This window comes from Triticum aestivum, chromosome 5A (genome assembly GCF_018294505.1).
Source record: "Triticum aestivum cultivar Chinese Spring chromosome 5A, IWGSC CS RefSeq v2.1, whole genome shotgun sequence".
NCBI classification, from domain to species: Eukaryota; Viridiplantae; Streptophyta; class Magnoliopsida; order Poales; family Poaceae; genus Triticum; species Triticum aestivum.
Genome location: NC_057806.1, coordinates 690526558 through 690546857, shown reverse-complemented (window position 1 = coordinate 690546857; position 20300 = coordinate 690526558). Strand labels below are relative to the sequence as shown.

The window sequence follows — 20300 nt, the reverse complement described above, 5'->3', positions numbered from 1 at the left end:
GTTATGATGTGTACCAGATCTATTATGTACCTCACCATAAGTTTGGCAAGAGGGTATAATAGTGACCCAGGAGTAGATCACTGGACAACGGTCAAAATTATCCTTAGTAGAATAAGGAAATATTTATCGGTTATGGAGGTGACAAAGAGTTCATCGTAAAGAGTTACGTCAATGCAAACTTTGACACCGATCTAGATGACTCTGAGTCTTGATCTAGATACATATTAAAAGTAGGAGCAATTAGCTAGAGTAGCTCAGTGCAGAGCATTGTAAACATAGAAATTTGCAAAATGCATACATATCTAAATGTTGCAGATCCGTAGACTAAAACTTCTCTCACAAGCAAAACATGATCACACCTTAGTGCTATTGGGTGTTAATCACATAGCGATGTGAACTAGATTATTGACTCTAGTAAACCCTTTGAGTGTTGGTTACATGGCGATGTGAACTATGAGTGTTAATCACATGGTGATGTGAACTATTGGTGTTAAATCACATGGCGATGTGAACTAGATTATTGACTCTAGTGCAAGTGGGGGACTGAAGGAAATATGCCCTAGAGGCAATAATAAAGTTGTTATTTATATTTTCTTATATCATGATAAATGTTTATTATTCATGCTAGAATTGTATTAACCGGAAACTTAGTACATGTGTGAATACATAGACAAAACATAGTGTCCCTAGTATGCCTCTACTTGACTAGCTCGTTAATCAAAGATGGTTAAGTTTCCTAGCCATAGACATGTGTTGTCATTTGATGAACAAGATCATGTCATTAATTAGAGAATGATGTGATGGACAAGACCCATCCGTTAGCTTAGCATACATGATCATTTAGTTTATTGCTATTGCTTTCTTCATGACTTATACATGTTCCTCTAACTATGAGATTATGCAACTCCCGAATACCGGAGGAACACCTTATGTGCTATCAAATGTCACAACGTAACTGGGTGATTATAAAGATGCTCTACAGGTGTCTCCGAAGGTGTTTGTTGGGTTGGCATAGATCAAGATTAGGATTTGTCACTTCGTAAATGGAGAGGTATCTCTGGGCCCTCTCGGTAATGCACATCACTATAAGCCTTGCAAGCAATGTGACTAATGAGTTAGTTGCGGACTTGCGGGATGATGCATTACGGACGAGTAAAGAGACTTGCCAGTAACGAGATTGAACTAGGTATGAGGATACCGATGATCGAATCTCGGGCAAGTAACATACCGATAACAAAGGGAATAACGTATGTTGTTATGCGGTTTGACCGATAAAGATCTTCGTAGAATATGTAGGAGCCAATATAAGAATCTAGGTTTCGCTATTGGTTATTGACCGAAGATGTGTCTCGGTCATGTCTACATAGTTCTCGAACCCGTAGGGTCCGCACGCTTAACATTCAATGATGATTTGTATTATGAGTTATGTGATTTGATGACCGAAGTTTGTTCGAAGTTCCGGATGAGATCACAGATATGACGAGGAGTCTCGAAATGGTCGAGAGGTAAAGATTCATATATTGGAAGGCTAACTCACATTTCTATTGCTTAAACTAATGATTAGCTCATATAATTTGATTAGATTTAGTTGTATGGAATAGGAATTTTAAATTAATAATATAGTAATAAATTTAAAATACTATATGTATATATTTATTAGATTTAGTTGTATGGAATGGGAATTTTAAATAATAATATAAGAACTAAAATTAATAAAAAGACATATGATTTACTATACTTAATTATTGAGCTGAGTATTTTTCTCATGCATATTTGCGTGCATGTTGAGGTGGTATGTGTACATGTTGAGAGAAATAGGTTAATGGGGGCTAGTTATTAGACGTCGAAGATTCCCAAGTGTACATTTGGTTAGAATTTGTATAAGGATACAATAAAAATTTCTTGGGAATACATATTGAAGCACAACTCATGCATATTTGCGCGAGGTGGATGAATGTTTGCATGTCGAGGTGGTATGTGTGCAAAGTTCATGTTTAGGTCACTTGGAGATATATGTCACAGTTGTAGGTCACTTGAAGATATATGTCACATTTGTTGCAAAACTTGTTGTGAAACATAGTTTCCCGCAAAGAAACATAGTTATCCGATCACACTTGGCAATCGTATGTTTTTCTGCGAGAAAATTCCACTCTATTTATCTTCAACTATGGCAGTACAAAGAATAATAGAGGTAATAAAAATGGCAACCATGTTCGTGGACCACTGATACGTCTCCAACGTATCTATAATTTTTGATTGCTCCATGCTATATTATCTACTGTTTTGGACTATATTGGGCTTTATTTTCCACTTTTATATTATTTTTGGGACTAACCTATTAACTGGAGGCCCAGCCCGAAATTGCTATTTTTTTGCCTATTTCAGAGTTTCGAAGAAACAGAATATCAAACGGAGTCCAAACGGAATAAAACCTTCGGGAACGTGATTTTCTCACAAAACATGATCCAGGAGACTTGGACCCTACTCCAAGGAGTCAAAGAGGCGGTCATGAGGGTGGGGGGCGCCCCCTGCCTCGTGGGCCCCTCGGTGCTCCACCGACGTACTCCTTCCTCCTATATATACCTGCGTACCTCCAAACAATCAGATACGGAGCCAAAAACCTAATTCCACCACCGCAACTTTCTGTATCCACGAGATTCCATCTTGGGGCCTGTTCCAGAGCTCCGTCGGAGAGGGCCGTCATCACGGAGGGCTTCTATATCATCATAGCCTCTCCGATGAAGTGTGAGTAGTTCACCTCAGACCTTCGGGTCCATAGTTATTAGCTAGTTGGCTTCTTCTCTCTTTTTGGATCTCAATACAATGTTCCCCCCTCTCTCATGGAGATCTATTCGATGTAATCTTCTTTTTGCGGTGTGTTTGTTGAGACCGATGAATAGTGGGTTTATGATCAAGTCTATCTATGAATAATATTTGAATCTTCTCTGAATTCTTTTATGTATGATTGGTTATGTTTGCAAGTCTCTTCAAACTATCAGTTTGGTTTGGCCTACTAGATTGGTTTTTCTTGCCATGGGAGAAGTGCTTAGCTTTGGGTTCAATCTTGCAGTGTCCTTTCCTAGTGACAGAAGGGGTAGCAAGGCACGTATTGTATTGTTGCCATCTAGGATAACAAGATGGGGTTTTTATCATATTGCATGAAACTATCCCTCTACATCATGTCATCTTGCTTAAGGTGTTACTCTGTTTTTAACTTAATACTCTAGATGCATGCTGGATAGCGGTCGATGAGTGGAGTAATAGTAGTAGATGCAGGCAGGAGTTGGTCTAGTTGTCTCGGACGTGATGCCTATATACATGATCATACCTAGATATTATCATAACTATACTCAATTCTGTCAATTGCTCAACAGTAATTTGTTCACCCACCGTAGAATACTTATGCTCTTGAGAGAAGCCACTAGTGAAACCTATGGCCCCCGGGTCTATTCTCATCATATCAATCTCCATCACTTTAATCTTGCTTTGCTTTTTTACTTTTTACTTTGCATCTCTATACAATATAGTCTCTATCAGATCTCACTCTCGTAAGTGACCGTGAAGGGATTGACAACCCCTACTCGCGTTGGTTGCGAGGATCTATCGTTTTGTGCAGGTACGAGGGACTTGAGCGTAGCCTCCTACTGGATTGATACCTTGGTTCTCAAAAACTGAGGGAAATACTTATGCTACTTTGCTGCATCATCCTCTCCTCTTCGGGGAAATCCAACGCAGTGCTCAAGAGGTAGCAAGAAGAATTTCTGGCGCCGTTGCCGGGGAGTCTGCGCAAAAGTCAACATACCAAGTACCCATCACAATCCCTATCTCCCGCATTACATTAGTTGCCATTTGCCTCTCATTTTCCTCTGCCCCACTTCACCCTTGTCGTTTTATTTGCCCTCTCTTTCCCAATCTCCTCTTTTTTTTTTCTGTTGCCTTTTCCTAGCTTGCCTTGCCGTCATGGCTAGTCTTATTTCTTCTCCGTTATCTCCCGAGAGCGAAGTCCTAAATTTTAAACAAAGGGAGGGAGAAAATTTGAAAGATGCTTGGTATAGAATTTGCAATGCTCAAAATAGATCTATCAGGAAGCAATCTACTTCAGTTCTTCTTCGCAATTTTTATGTAGATGCCCATCCTTGGTATAGATATATCCTTGATACCATTACCGGAGGGAATTTCTTGGGTAGCCATACTTTTGATTCTTCTAATGCTATGATAGATTTATTTGGCTCACCACCTCTTTTGGTTAATGGAACTATGTTAACTTTGGAGCATGTTATGCAAAGGCTTGAAATTATTGAAAATAAAGTTGCTACCATGGAATCAATTGAAAACCTAGATAAAAAGATCCACAATCAAATTACCCAATATGGATCTAAGGTAGGAATGACCTTGAAAAATATTAAGGAAAAGGAACCCATAGTTAATGAGAAAATAAATCTAGACTCCACTAGAATCGATAAACTTGAGGGTATCATTACTAATTTGGGAACCGCTTTTTCTTCCGTAAAGAATACTCCTAGTCCTCCTACTAAAATTTCCAAGCTTATGTATGTTCCTAAAAATAAGGGTGAATCATCTAGTAAGGAAACTGTGGATCTTAAATCTATAAGTATTCATCCCAATATTTTCGCTATCATGAAGGAACCATTTGCTACAAATGAATTTTTTGATCTCGTGCCTAAGAGTTTGATAATTACTAAAAAGAAAGAAATTTCTAAGGAAGGTATATGCCTCATTGAAGAATTGCATACCAAAGATGGCAATACCTAGATCTATCCTCGCTTTTATGCCTAGCTAGGGGCGTTAAATGATAGCGCTTGTTGGGAGGCAACCCAATTTTATTTTAGTTTTTTTTGTTTTTGCTTCTGTTTAGGAATAAATAATCCATCTACCTTCTGTTTAGATGTGGTTTTGTGTTTTAATTAGTGTTTGTGCCAAGTTAAACCTATAGGAACTTCTTGGATGATAGGTATTTGATCTTGCTGTAATTTCCAGAAACTTTGCGTTCAGTGCCTGAATTATTAAAATTGACTAGAACGTGATAAAATACTGATTCCAATTTCTTATGATCAATAAACAAATTTCCTAGGTCTTCCTATTTTTGCTGAATTTTTGGAGTTCTAAAAGTTTGCGTTAGTTACAGATTACTACAGACTGTTCTGTTTTTGACAGATTCTGTTTTACGTGTGTTGTTTGCTTATTTTGATGAATCTATGGCTAGTAAAATAGTTTATAATCCATAGAGAAGTTGTAATACAGTAGGTTTAACACCAATATAAATAAAGAATGAGTTCATTACAGTACCTTGAAGTGGTCTTTTGTTTTCTTTCTCTAACGGAGCTCACAAGATTTCTGTTGAGTTTTGTGTTGTGAAGTTTTCAAGTTTTGGGTAAATTCTTTTGATGGATTATGGAACAAGGAGTGGCAAGAGCCTAAGATTGGGGATGCCCATGGCACCCCCAAGATAATCCAAGGACACCAAAAAGTCAAAGCTTGGGGATGCCCTGGAAGGCATCCCCTCTTTCGTCTACTTCCATCGGTAATTTTACTTGGAGCTATATTTTTATTCACCACATGATATGTGTTTTGCTTGGAGCGTCTTGTATTATTTGTGTATTTATTTGTTAGTGTGCCACAATCATCCTTGCTGTACACACCTTTTGAGAGAGCCATACATGAATTGAAATTTAATAGAATACTCTATGTGCTTCACTTATATCTTTTGAGCTTGATAGTTTTGCTCTAGTGCTTCACTTATATCCTTTAGAGCACGGTGGTGGATTTGTTTTATAGAAACTATTGATCTCTCATTGCTTCACTTAGATTATTTTGAGAGTCTTAATAGCATGGTAATTTGCTTAATAATAAAATACTTGGTATTCAAGATTTGTAAAACTTTCTTTTGAGTGCGTTGAATACTAAGAAAAGTTGGATGCTTGATAATTGTTTTGAGATATGGAGGTGATAATATCAAAGTCATGCTAGTAGAGTAATTGTGAATTTTAGAAGTACTTGAGTTTAAGTTTGCAAGTCCCGTAGCATGCATGTATGGTAAACTTCATGTAACAAATTTGAAACATGAGGTGTTATTTGATTGTCCTCCTTATGAGTGGCGGTCGGGGACGAGCGATGATCTTTTCCTACCAATCTATCCCCCTAGGAGAATGCACGTAATGCTTTGGTTTTTGATGGCTTGTAGATTTTTGCAATAAGTATATGAGTTCTTTATGACTAATGTTGTGTCCATGGATTATACGCACTCTCACTCTTCCATCATTGCTAGCCTCTGAGGTACAGTGCATTGCCCTTTCTCACATTGAGAGTTGGTGCAAACTTCGCCAGTGCATCCAAACCCCGTGATATGATACACTCTTTCACACATAAACCTCCCTATATCTTCCTCAAAACAACCACCATACCTACCTATTATGGCATTTCCATAGCCATTCCGGGATATATTGCCATGCAACTTTCCACCATTCTGTTCTTCATGACACATCTATCATTGTCATATTGCTTAGCATGATCATGTAGTTGACATAGTATTTGTGGCAAAGCCACCATTCATAATTCTTTCATACTTGTCACTCTTTATTCATTGCATATCCCGGTATACCGCCGGAGGCATTCATATAGAGTGATACTTTGTTCTAGTATCGAGTTGTAATCATTGAGTTGTAAATAAATAGAAGTGTGATGATCATCATTTAATAGAGTATTGTCCCAAAAAAAGAGAAAGGCCAATAAGAAAAGAAAAAAGAAGTCCCAAAAAAATAATAATAAAAAGGGGCAATACTACTATCCTTTTTCCATGCTTGGTAGCACCATAATCTTCATAATAGAGAGTCTCTTGTTTTGTCACTTTCATATACTAGTGGGAATTTTTCATTATAGAACTTGGCTTGTATATTCCAACGATGGGACTCCTCAAGTGCCCTAGGTCTTCGTGAGCAAGCAAGTTGGATGCACACCCACTTAGTTTCTTTTGTTGAGCTTTCATACATTTATAGCTCTAGTGCATCCGTTGCATGGAAATCCATACTCCTTGCATTAACATCAATCGATGGGCATCTCCATAGCCCATTGATTAGCCTCGTTGATGTGAGATCTTCCCCTTTTTGTCTTCTCCACATAACCCCCATCATTATATTCTATTCCACCCATAGTGCTATATCCATGGCTCGCGCTCATGTATTGCGTGAAAGTTTATGAGTTTGAGATTATTAAAGTATGAAACAATTGCTTGGCTTGTCATCGGGGTTGTGCATGATGAGTGCATTCTTGTGTGACAAAAATGGAGCATGACTAAACTATATGATTTTGTAGGGATGAACTTTCTTTGGCCATGTTACATTGAGAAGACATAATTGCTTTGTTGGTTTGCTTGAAGTATTATTATTTTTTATGTCAATATGAACTTTTGTTTTGAATCTTTCGGATCTGAATATTCATAATGAAGGAAATATGCCCTAGAGGCAATAATAAAGTTATTATTTTATTTTCTTATATCATGATAAATGTTTATTATTCATGCTAGAATTGTATTAACCGGAAACATAATACTTGTGTGAATACATAGACAAACTAAACGTCACTAGTATGCCTCTACTTGACTAGCTCGTTAATCAAAGATGGTTATGTTTCCTAACCATAGACAAAGAGTTGTTATTTGATTGACGGGATCACATCATTAGGAGAATGATGTGATTGACTTGACCCATTCCGTTAGCTTAGCACTTGATCGTTTAGTATGTTGCTATTGCTTTCTTCATGACTTATACATGTTCCTATGACTATGAGATTATGCAACTCCCGTTTACCGGAGGAACACTTTGTGTGCTACCAAACATCACAGTGTAACCGGGTGATTATAAAGGAGCTCTACAGGTGTCTCCAAAGGTACATGTTGGGTTGGCGTATTTCGAGATTAGGATTTGTCACTCCGATTGTCGGAGAGGTATCTCTGGGCCCTCTCGGTAATGCACATCACATAAGCCTTGCAAGCATTGCAACTAATGAGTTAGCTGCGAGATAATGTATTACGAAACGAGTAAAGAGACTTGCCGGTAACGAGATTGAACTAGGTATTGAGATACCGATGATCGAATCTCGGGCAAGTAACATACCGATGACAAAGGGAACAACGTATGTTGTTATGCGGTGTGACCGATAAAAGATATTCGTAGAATATGTAGGAGCCAATATGAGCATCCAGGTTCCGCTATTGGTTATTGACCGGAGACGTGTCTCGGTCATGTCTACATTGTTCTCGAACCCGTAGGGTCCGCACGCTTAAGGTTTCGATGACAGTTATATTATGAGTTTATGCATTTTGATATACCGAAGTTTGTTCGGAGTCCCGGATGTGATCACGGACATGACGAGGAGTCTCGAAATGGTCGAGACATAAAGATTGATATATTGGAAGCCTATATTTGGATATCGGAAGTGTTCCGGCTGAAATCGGGATTTTACCGGAGTACCGGGAGGTTACCGGAACCCCCCGGGAGGTATATGGGCCTTAGTGGGCTTTAGTGGAAGAGAGGAGAGGTGGCCAGGGCTGGGCCGCGCGCCCCTCCCCCCTAGTCCGAATAGGACAAGGAGAAGGGGGCGGCGCCCCCTTCGTTCTCTCTCTCCTCTTTTCCCCTCCCGAATCCTATTCCAACTAGGAAAAGGGGGGAATCCTACTCCCGGTAGGAGTAGGACTCCTCCTGGCGCGCCCTCCTCCTGGCCGGCCGCACCCCCTCCTTGATCCTTTATATACGGGGGCAGGGGGCACCCCTAGACACACAAGTTGATCCAAGTGATCATATTCTTTGCCGCGTGCGGTGCCCCCTTCCACTATTGTCCTCGATAATATTGTAGCGGTGCTTAGGCGAAGCCCTGCGATGGTAGTACATCAAGATCGTCACCACGCCATCGTGCTGACGGAACTCTTCCCCGACACTTTGCTGGATCGGAGTCCGGGGATCGTCATCGAGCTGAACGTGTGCTAGAACTCGGAGGTGCCATAGTTTCGGTGCTTGATCGGTCAGGCCGTGAAGACGTACGACTACATCAACCGCGTTGTGCTAACGCTTCTGCTGTCGGTTTACAAGGGTACGTAGATCACACTCTCCCCTCTCGTTGCTATGCATCACCATGATCTTGCGTGTGCGTAGGAATTTTTTTAAAATTACTACGTTCCCCAACAGTGGTATCAGAGCCTAGGTTTTATGCGTTGATGTAATATGCACGAGTAGAACACAAGTGAGTTGTGGGCGATATAAGTCATACTGCTTACCAGCATGTCATACTTTGGTTCGGCGGTATTGTTGGATGAAGCGGCCCGGACCGACATTACGCGTACGCTTACGCGAGACTGGTTCTACCGACGTGCTTTGCACACAGGTGGCTGGCGGGTGTCAGTTTCTCCAACTTTAGTTGAACCGAGTGTGGCTACGCCCGGTCCTTGCGAAGGTTCAAACAGCACCAACTTGACAAACTATCATTGTGGTTTTTGATGCGTAGGTAAGAACGGTTCTTGCTAAGCCCGTAGCAGCCACGTAAAACTTGCAACAACAAAGTAGAGGACGTCTAACTTGTTTTTGCAGGGCATGTTGTGATGTTATATGGTCAAGACGTGATGAGATATAAGTTGTTGTATGAGATGATCATGGTTTGCTGAAGTTATCAGCAACTGGCAAAATCCTTATGGTTGTCTCTCTATTGCATAAGATGCAAGCGTCCAATAATTGCTTTACTTTATCGCTATGCGATAGCAATAGTTGCAAGAGCAATTGTTGGCGAGACGACCACGTGACGACACATTGATATAGATCAAGATGATGGAGATCATAGTGTCATGCCGGTGACAATATAGATCATGACAGTACTTTGGAGATGGAGATCAAAGGAGCAAGATGATGATGGCCATATCATGTCACATATTTTGATTGCATATGATGTTTATCTTTTATACATCTTATTTTTGCTTAGTTTGACGGTAGCATTTTAAGATGATCTCTCACTAATTATCAAGAAGTGTTCTCCCTGAGTATGCACCGTTGCGAAAGTTCTTCGTGCTGAGATACCACGTGATGATCGGGTGTGATAGGCTCTACGTTCAAATACAACGGGTGCAAAACAGTTGCACACGCGGAATACTCAGGTTATACTTGACGAGCCAAGCATATACAGATATGGCCTCGGAACACGGAGACCAAAAGGTCGAGCGTGAATCATATAGTAGATATGATCAACATAGTGATGTTCACCAATGAAACTGCTCCATCTCACGTGATGATCGGACATGGATTAGTTGATTTGGATCACGTGATCACTTAGAGGATTAGAGGGATGTCTATCTAAGTGGGAGTTCTTAAGTAATATGATTAATTGAACTTAAATTTATCATGAACTTAGTCCTGGTAGTATTTTGCAAATTATGTTGTAGATCAATAGCTCGCGTTGTTGCTTCCCTGTGTTTATTTTGATATGTTCCTAGAGAAAATTGTGTTGAAAGATGTTAGTAGCAATGATGCGGATTGGATCCGTGATCTGAGGTTTATCCTCATTGCTGCACAGAAGAATTATGTCCTTGATGCACCGCTAGGTGACAGACCTATTGCAGGAGCATATGCAGACGTTATGAACGTTTGGCTAGCTCAATATGATGACTACTTGATAGTTTAGTGCACCATGCTTAATGACTTAGAATCGGGACTTCAAAGATGTTTTGAACGTCATGGACCATATGAGATGTTCTAGGAGTTGAAGTTAATATTTCAAGCAAATACCCGAGTTGAGAGATATGAAGTCTCCAACAAGTTCTATAGCTAAAAGATGGAGGAGAATCGCTCAACTAGTGAGCATGTGCTCAGATTGTCTGGGTACTACAATCGCTTGAATCAAGTGGGAGTTAATCTTCCAGATAAGATAGTGATTGACAGAATTCTCTAGTCACCATCACCAAGTTAGTAGAACTTCGTGATGAACTATAATATGCAAGGGATAACAGAAATGATTCCCAAGCTTTTCGTGATGCTGAAATCGACGAAGGTAGAAATCAAGAAAAACATCAAGTGTTGATGGTTGACGAAACCACTAGTTTCAAGAAAAAGGGCAAAGGGAAGAAGGGGAACTTCAAGAAGAACGGCAAGCAAGTTGATGCTCAAGTGAAGAAGCCCAAGTCTGGTCCTAAGCCTGAGACTAAGTGCTTCTACTGCAAAGGGACTGGTCACTGGAAGCAGAACTGCCCCAAGTATTTGGCGGATAAGAAGGATGGCAAAATAAACAAAGGTATATTTGATATACAGATTATTGATGTGTACTTTACTAGTGTTCGTAGCAACCCCTCGGTATTTGATACTGGTTCAGTTGCTAAGAGTAGTAACTCGAAACGGGAGTTGCCAAATGAACAGAGACTAGTTAAGGGTGAAGTGACGATGTGTGTTGGAAGTGGTTCCAAGATTGATATGATCATCATCGCACACTCCCTATACTTTCGGGATTAGTGTTGAACCTAAATAAGTGTTATTTGGTGTTTGCGTTGAGCATGAATATGATTTGATCATGTTTATTGCAATACGATTATTCATTTAAGTAAGAGAATAAATTGTTATTCTGTTTACATGAATAAAACCTTCTATGGTCATACACCCAATGAAAATGGTTCGTTGGATCTCGATCGTAGTGACACATATATTCATAATATTGAAACCAAAAGATGCAAAGTTAATAATGATAGTGCAACTTATTTGTGGCACTGCCGTTTAGGTCATATTGGTGTAAAGCACATGAAGAAACTCCATATTGATGGGCTTTTGGAATCACTTGATTATGAATCAGTTGATGCTTGCGAACCATGCCTCATGGGCAAGATGACTAAGACTCCGTTCTCCGGAACAATAGAGCGAGCAACTGACTTATTGGAAATAATACATACTGATGTATGTGATCCGATGACTGTTAAGGCTCGCGGCGGGTATCATTATTTTCCAACCTTCACAGATGATTTGAGCAGATATGGGTATATCAACTTAATGAAACACAAGTCTGAAACAGTTGAAAAGTTCAAAGAATTTCAGAGTGAAGTGGAGAATCATCGTAAGAAAAATAAAAGTTTCTACGATATGATCGCATAAGTAAAATATTTGAGTTACGAGTTTGGCCTTCAGTTAAAAACAATGTGAAATAGTTTCACTACTCACGCCACCTGGAACACCAGAGCATAATGGTGTGTCTGAACGTCATAACCGTACTTTATTAGATATGGTGCAATCTATGATGTCTCTTACCGATCTACCACTATCGTTTTGGGGTTATGCATTAGAGACAGCTGCATTCACGTTAAATTGGGCACCATCTAAATCCGTTGAGACGACACTGTATGAACTATGGTTTGGCAAGAAACCTAAGCTGTCGTTTCTTAAAGTTTGAGGTTGCAATGCTTATGTGAAAATGTTTCAACCTAATAAGCTCAAACCCAAATCGGAGAAGTGCGACTTCATAGGATACCCAAAAGAAATTGTTGGGTACACCTTCTATCATAGATCCGAAGGCAAGATATTCTTTGCTGAGAATGGATCCTTTCTAGAGAAGGAGTTTCTCTCGAAAGAAGTGAGTGGGAGGAAAGTAGAACTTGATGAGGTAACTGTACCTGCTCCCTTATTGGAAAGTAGTTCATCACAGAAATCTGTTCCTGTGACTACTAGACCGAGTAGTGAGGAAGCTAATGATGATGATCATGTAACTTCAGATCAAGTTACTACCGAACCTCGTAGGTAAACCAGAGTGACATCCGCACTAGAGTGGTACGGTAATCCAGTTCTGGAGGTCATGTTACTTGACCATGACGAGCCTACGAATTATGAGGAAGCGATGATGAGCCCAGATTCCGCGAAATGGCTTGAGGCCATGAAATCTGAGATGAGATCCATGTATGAGAACAAAGTATGGACTTTGATTGACTTGCCCAATGATCGGCGAGCCATTGAGATTAAATGGATCTTCAAGAGGAAGACGGACGCTGATAGTAGTGTTACTATCTACAAAGCTAGAATTGTCGCAAAAAGGTTTTCGACAAGTTCAAGGTGTTGACTACGATGAGAGTTTCTCACTCGTATCTGTGCTTAAGTCTGTCCGAATCATGTTAACAATTGCCGCATTTTATGAAATCCAGCAAATGGATGTCAAAACTGCATTCCTGAATGGATTTCTGGAAGAAGAGTTGTATATAATGCAGCCGGAAGGTTTTGTCGATCCAAAAGGAGCTAACAAAGTGTGCAAGCTCCAGCGATCTATTTATGGACTGGTGCAAGCCTCTCGGAGTTGGAATAAACGCTTTGGTAGTATGATCAAAGCATATAGTTTTATACAGACTTGCGGTGAAGCCTCTATTTACAAGAAAGTGAGTGGGAGCACTACAACATTTCTGATAAGTATATGTGAATGACATATTGTTGATCGGAAATAATGTAGAATTATTCTGCAAAGCATAAAGGAGTATTTTGAAAGAAGTTTTTCAAAGAAAGACCTCGGTGAAGCTGCTTACATATTAAGCATCAAGATCTATAGAGATAGATCAAGACGCTTGATAAGTTTTTTCAATGAGTACATACCTTGACAATATTTTGAAGTAGTTCAAAAATGGAACAGTCAAAGAAAGAGTTCTTGGCTGTGTTACAAGGTGTGAAATTGAGTAAGACTCAAAGCCCGACCACGGCAGAAGATAGAAAGAGAATGAAAGTCATTCCCTATGCCTCAGCCATAGGTTCTATAAAGTATGCCATGCTGTGTACCAGATCTATTGTATACCCTACACTGTGTTAAGCAAGGGAGTACAATAGTGATCTAAGAGTAGATTACTGGACATCGGTCAAAATTATCCTTAGTGGAATAAGAAAATATTTCTCAATTATGGAGGTGACAAAAGGTTCGTCATAAAAAGTTACGTCGATGCAAGTTTTAACACAGATTTGGATGACTCGAAGTCTCGATCTAGATACATATTGAAAGTGGGAGCAATTAGCTAGAGTAGCTCCGTGCAGAGCATTGTTGACATAGAAAATTGCAAAATACTTATGGATCTGAATGTGGCAGACCCGTTGACTAAAATTCTCTCACAAGCAAAACATGATCACACCTCAGTACTCTTTGGGTGTTAATCACATAGCAATGTGAACTAGATTATTGACTCTAGTAAACCCTTTGGGTGTTGGTCACATGTCGATGTGAACTATGGGTGTTGATCGCACGGTGATGTGAACTATTGATGTTAAATCACATGGCGATGAGAACTAGATTATTGACTCTAGTGCAAGTGGGAGACTGAAGGAAATATGCCCTAGAGGCAATAATAAAGTTATTATTTTATTTCCTTATATCATGATAAATGTTTATTATTCATGCTAGAATTGTATTAACCGGAAACATAATACTTGTGTGAATACATAGACAAACTAAACGTCACTAGTATGCCTCTACTTGACTAGCTCGTTAATCAAAGATGGTTATGTTTCCTAACCATAGACAAAGAGTTGTTATTTGATTAATGGGATCACATCATTAGGAGAATGATGTGATTGACTTGACCCATTCCGTTAGCTTAGCACTCGATCGTTTAGTATGTTGCTATTGCTTTCTTCATGACTTATACATGTTCCTATGACTATGAGATTATGCAACTCCCGTTTACCGGAGGAACACTTTGTGTGCTACCAAACGTCACAACGTAACTGGGTGATTATAAAGGAGCTCTACAGGTGTCTCCAAAGGTACATGTTGGGTTGGCGTATTTCGAGATTATGATTTGTCACTCCGATTGTCGGAGAGGTATCTCTGGGCCCTCTCGGTAATGCACATCACATAAGCCTTGCAAGCATTGCAACTAATGAGTTAGTTGCGAGATGATGTATTACGAAACGAGTAAAGAGACTTGCCGGTAACGAGATTGAACTAGGTATTGAGATACCGACGATCGAATCTCGGGCAAGTAACATACCGATGACAAAGGGAACAACGTATGTTGTTATGCGGTCTGACCGATAAAAGATCTTCGTAGAATATGTAGGAGCCAATATGAGCATCTAGGTTCCGCTATTGGTTATTGACCGGAGACGTGTCTCGGTCATGTCTACATTGTTCTCGAACCCGTAGGGTCCGCACACTTAAGGTTTCGATGACAGTTATATTATGAGTTTATGCATTTTGATATACCGAAGTTTGTTCGGAGTCCCGGATGTGATCACGAACATGACGAGGAGTGTCGAAATGGTCGAGACATAAAGATTGATATATTGGAAGCCTATATTTGGATATCGGAAGTGTTCCGGGTGAAATCGGGATTTTACCGGAGTACCGGGAGGTTACGGGAACCCCCCGGGAGGTATATGGGCCTTAGTGGGCTTTAGTGGAAGAGAGGAGAGGTGGCTAGGGCTGGGCCGCGCGCCCCTCCCCCCCAGTACGAATAGGACAAGGAGAAGGGGGCGGCGCCCCCCTTCCTTCTCTCTCTCCTCTTTCCCCCTCCCGAATCCTATTCCAACTAGGAAAAGGGGGGGAATCCTACTCCCGGTAGGAGTAGGACTCCTCCTGGCGCGCCCTCCTCCTGGCCGGTCGCACCCCCTCCTTGATCCTTTATATACGAGGGCAGGGGGCACCCCTAGACACACAAGTTGATCCAAGTGATCATATTCTTAGCCGTGTGCGGTTCCCCTTTCCACTATAGTCCTCGATAATATTGTAGCGGTGCTTAGGCGAAGCCCTGCGACGGTAGTACATCAAGATCATCACCACGCCGTCGTGCTGACGGAACTCTTCGCCGACACTTTGCTGGATCGGAGTCTGGGGATCGTCATCGAGCTGAACGTGTGCTAGAACTCGGAGGTGTCATAGTTTCGGTGCTTGATCGGTCGGGCCGTGAAGACGTACGACTACATCAACCGCGTTGTGCTAACGCTTCCGCTCTCGGTTTACAAGGGTACGTAGATCACACTCTCCCCTCTTGTTGCTATGCATCACCATGATCTTGCGTGTGCGTAGGAATTTTTTTGAAATTACTACGTTCCCCAACACATACCACAATTAAGAAGATTTGCATTGAAATTATGCCAAGTAGCACTCCGCATCAAAAATTCTCTTTTTATCATTTACCTACTCAAGAACGAGCAGGAATTAAGCTTGGGGATGCCTGATATGTCTCCAACGTATCTATAATTTTTGATTACTCCATGCTATATTATCTACTGTTTTGGACTATATTGGGCTTTATTTTCCACTTTTATATTATTTTTGGGACTAACCTATTAACCGGAGGCCCATCCCAGAATTGCTGTTTTTTTGCCTATTTCAGAGTTTCGGAGAAACAGAATATCAAACGGAGTCCAAACGGAATAAAACCTTCGGGAACGTGATTTTCTCACCAAACATGATCCAGGAGACTTGGACCCTACTCCAAGGAGTCAAAGAGGCGGTCACGAGGGTGGGGCCCCCCCCTCTAGGGCGCGCCCCCTGCCTCGTGGGCCCCTCGGTGCTCCACCGACGTACTCCTTCCTCCTATATATACCTACGTACCCCCAAACGATTAGATACGGAGCCAAAAACCTAATTCCACCACCGCAACTTTCTGTATCCATGAGATCCCATCTTGGGGCCTATTCCGGAGCTCCGACGGAGAGGGCCGTCATCACAGAGGGCTTCTACATCATCATAGCCTCTCCGATGAAGTGTGAGTAGTTCACCGCAGACCTTCGGGTCCATAGTTATTAGCTAGTTGGCTTCTTCTCTCTTTTTGGATCTCAATACAATGTTCTCCCCCTATCTCATGAAGATCTATTCGATATAATCTTCTTTTTGCGGTGTGTTTGTTGAGACCGATGAATTGTGGGTTTATGATCAAGTCTATCTATGAATAATATTTGAATCTTCTCTGAATTCTTTTATGTATGATTGGTTATGTTTGCAAGTCTCTTCGAACTATTAGTTTGGTTTGGCCTACTAGATTGGTTTTTCTTGCCATAGAAGAAGTGCTTAGCTTTGGGTTCAATCTTGCGGTGTCCTTTCCCAGTGACAGAAGGGGCAGCAAGGCACATACTGTATTGTTGCCATCGAGGATAACAAGATGGGGTTTTTATCATATTGCATGAAAGTATCCCTGTACATCATGTCATATTGCTTAAGGCGTTACTTTGTTTTTAACTTAATACTCTAGATGCATGCTGGATAGCGGTCGATGAGTGGAGTAATAGTAGTAGATGCAGGCAGGAGTCGGTCTAGTTGTCTCGGACGTGATGCCTATATACATGATCATACCTAGATATTCTCATAACTATGCTCAATTCTATCAATTGCTCAACAGTAATTTGTTCACCCACCGTAGAATACTTATGCTCTTGAGAAAAGCCACTAGTGAAACCTATGGCCCCGGGTCTATTCTCATCATATCAATCTCCATCACTTTAATCTTGCTTTGCTTTTTTACTTTGCTTTTTTACTTTTTACTTTGCATCTCTATACCAAAAATACCAAAAATATTATCTCTATCAGATATCACTTTCGTAAGTGACCGTGAAGGGATTGACAACCCCTAATCGCGTTGGTTGCGAGGAGCTATCGTTTTGTGCAGGTACGAGGGACTTGAGCGTAGCCTCCTACTGGATTGATACCTTGGTTCTCAAAAGCTGAGGGAAATACTTACGCTACTTTGCTGCATCATCCTCTCCTCTTCGGGAAAATCCAACGCAGTGCTTAAGAGGTAGCAACCACCTAGCGATGAGTACAAGCACTGGAGCAAGCCGAAGGCGCGCCGCCGTCATCGCCCTCCCTAACTGGAGCCGGACAAATCTTGTTGTAGTAGATAGTGTGATCGGATAACTTGTTGTCGGGAAGTCACAGTTGTTGTGAAGTAGCCGGACAAACCTTGTTGTAGTAGATAGTGTGATCAAACTTGTTGTGAAGTCGTCGTGCTAAGGCCCCATCGGACCATCACACCAGAGTAGCAACCATCGCCGATGAAGAAACTCGTAGATCAGAAGGATCAAACCTGTAAACACCCGAATGAAGACGATCGAAGACCGGATCCAAATAGATCCACCGAAGATCAGCACCGACCGAATCCCGCGAGATCCGACGGAGACACACCTCCACACACGCTAAACACACCATTGGGACGAGGATAGAATGTGGGAGCCTAGTAAGGGACATCGCGGCCGCCACACAGCCCCAATCAAAGACATTGAACCTAACAAGAACGAGAACGGGCCCCTCCCGCCGGTGGGGGACTGAGATCCTCCGCACCTCCATGGCCTAGAGGCCATCGAAGATGGGGCGGACCCACTTGGCAATCATATGTCGTTGTATCGCACATGCCAATCATGTGATTTAATCAAGCAGATAAACACATAGCACAATCATGAACACAATAACAATAATTAAAACCAGATATAGGGAGAGAAACTCAGGTATTTTATCTTCCTTATAATCTTGGCGTACAAGATTAAAACTCATTGCCTTCTACTCCCTATATTTCCAAAGAGCGACGCGGGTCAGATCCTGAAGGACTACTTCCGACTGAATTCCTCAAAAACTATTTCCGACTGAATTCCTCAAAAACATGCTCGTTGCAAACCTAGCAAGCTCCAAATCATCATGTTTGACGTACGTACGTCTTGGCGGAGGATCTTGAAACGATGTTTTTCTGCCGCTCGTTTTTATGCATTTAATTAAGTACGATCTTTTTTGCGCAGTGCTGATTTTGATCGTCAGGCGACAACCAATTTTTTGGTTGAGTTTTAAACTGCTGAAACATTGGAATTAACAGCAACGTCTCTTCCCGATAAATACAAGGCAGCAGCATTGGAATTTGAAACAACGCATGCACCGTCGTCTAAATAATGGCATGGGAACTTGTTCAACGCCGCCTAAATGTATTCTCAAGTTTTAATGCCATCTTCACTGAAGACTAAACGCCTTCCTGAGTCATGTAGTAGTACTGAGTTTATATATGCACGTACCCCCAACTTCTGTTTCGTTGCACTCCACGCCATGGCCAACTACTCATCTTCATTCTGAAGCACTCCTCCAGGTTACAGCCACACGCCCAACCTCCGTTTCATTCCATTCCATGCCATGGCCAACAGCTCGCCTTCCTCTGTCAACAAGCACATATCCGAGACCTCGTCGAGATGCCGGACAGAGTGTGTCGCCACCGCCCACAACTTCGAGGTGACTGAGTATTCGCTGCTCGAGGGTATGGGTATCGACAAGTTCGTTAGCTCCAGCACATTCAGCGTCGGCGGCTATGACTGGAACATCAGGATCTACCCTGATGGGTGGAAGGAAGAAGACAAAGGTGCCTACATGTCTGTCTTCTTGCGCATCTGCAGTAAGCCAACAACGGGTGTCAAGGTGAAGTACACATTCGGTTTATTGGAGAAAGATGGAAAAGTTAGTTGTCTGTACAGCGAAACACATACTCCCTCCGTAAACTAATATAAGAGTGTTTAGATTACTACTTTAGTAATCTAAATGCTCTTATATTAGTTTACAGAGGGAGTACCTTTCAGTCCGGTTTTTGGGGCTGCCCCAAGTTTATTGAGAAGTCCAAGCTGAAGGAACTGCTATCCCGCAATGACGACTGCTTCACGCTCAGGTGCGTTTTGACCGTGATGAAAGAGCCTCGCACTGAAGATGTAAGCACAGTCATAGTCCAAGTGCCGCAGTCAAACCTGCACACACACTTTGTGAACATGCTCAAGGACGGAGAAGGCATGGATGTGACGTTCAGTGTCGGCGGCCAACAGTTCAGTGCACATAGATGCGTGTTAGCCGCGCGATCCTTGGTGTTCAAGGCCGAGCTCTTTGGTCAGATGAAGGAGACCGCCATGAAACACATCAAGATCGATGACATGGATCCTTCTGTATTCGAGGCACTTCTGCACTTCATATACACTGATTCTCTGCCAAGCGACTCGGATCTGGATCGGAATGTGGAATTGCAGCACTTGTTGGTTGCCGCAGATCGGTACGGACTGGACCAGCTGAAGGCTATGTGTGAAGGGAAGCTATGCCAGAAAATCGATGTGCAAACAGTGGCAACCACCCTTGCTTTAGCAGAGCAGCACCACGCCGCGCAACTCAAGGATGCTTGTCTCAGACACCTTTCTTCACAGGAGGTGCTTCGAGCTGTCAAAGAGACTGATGGATTCAAGCACCTCACAGCAAGCTGCCCATGGATCATGATGGACATTTTAGAGAAGGTCGCGCCACCGTCAGGAGCATGAGCAGTCTGGCTCTGGATTTTTGCTTAAAGTTTGGATCTG

General features: G+C 41.6%; 1 protein-coding gene across 1 annotated transcript; it reads left to right on the top strand.

The window, feature by feature from the left end:
- The first annotated feature begins 19107 nt into the window (after positions 1-19107).
- LOC123106029 (BTB/POZ and MATH domain-containing protein 2-like) lies at positions 19108-20300 on the top strand. Its single transcript, XM_044528225.1, has 2 exons — positions 19108-19461; positions 19545-20300. Exons 1-2 carry the CDS (start codon positions 19108-19110, stop codon positions 20259-20261), a joined length of 1071 nt encoding a protein of 356 aa, XP_044384160.1. The 3' UTR covers positions 20262-20300.

What these genes read in the sequence shown, in the direction of transcription:
- LOC123106029 (XM_044528225.1), top strand. Translation starts at nt 19,108, where the DNA reads ATGGCCAACAGCTCGCCTTCCTCTGTCAACAAGCACATATCCGAGACC. An exon ending in GCGAAACACATACTCCCTCC is followed by an intron (nt 19,462 to 19,544) that starts GTAAACTAATAT and finishes AGTACCTTTCAG; the next exon opens with TCCGGTTTTTGGGGCTGCCC.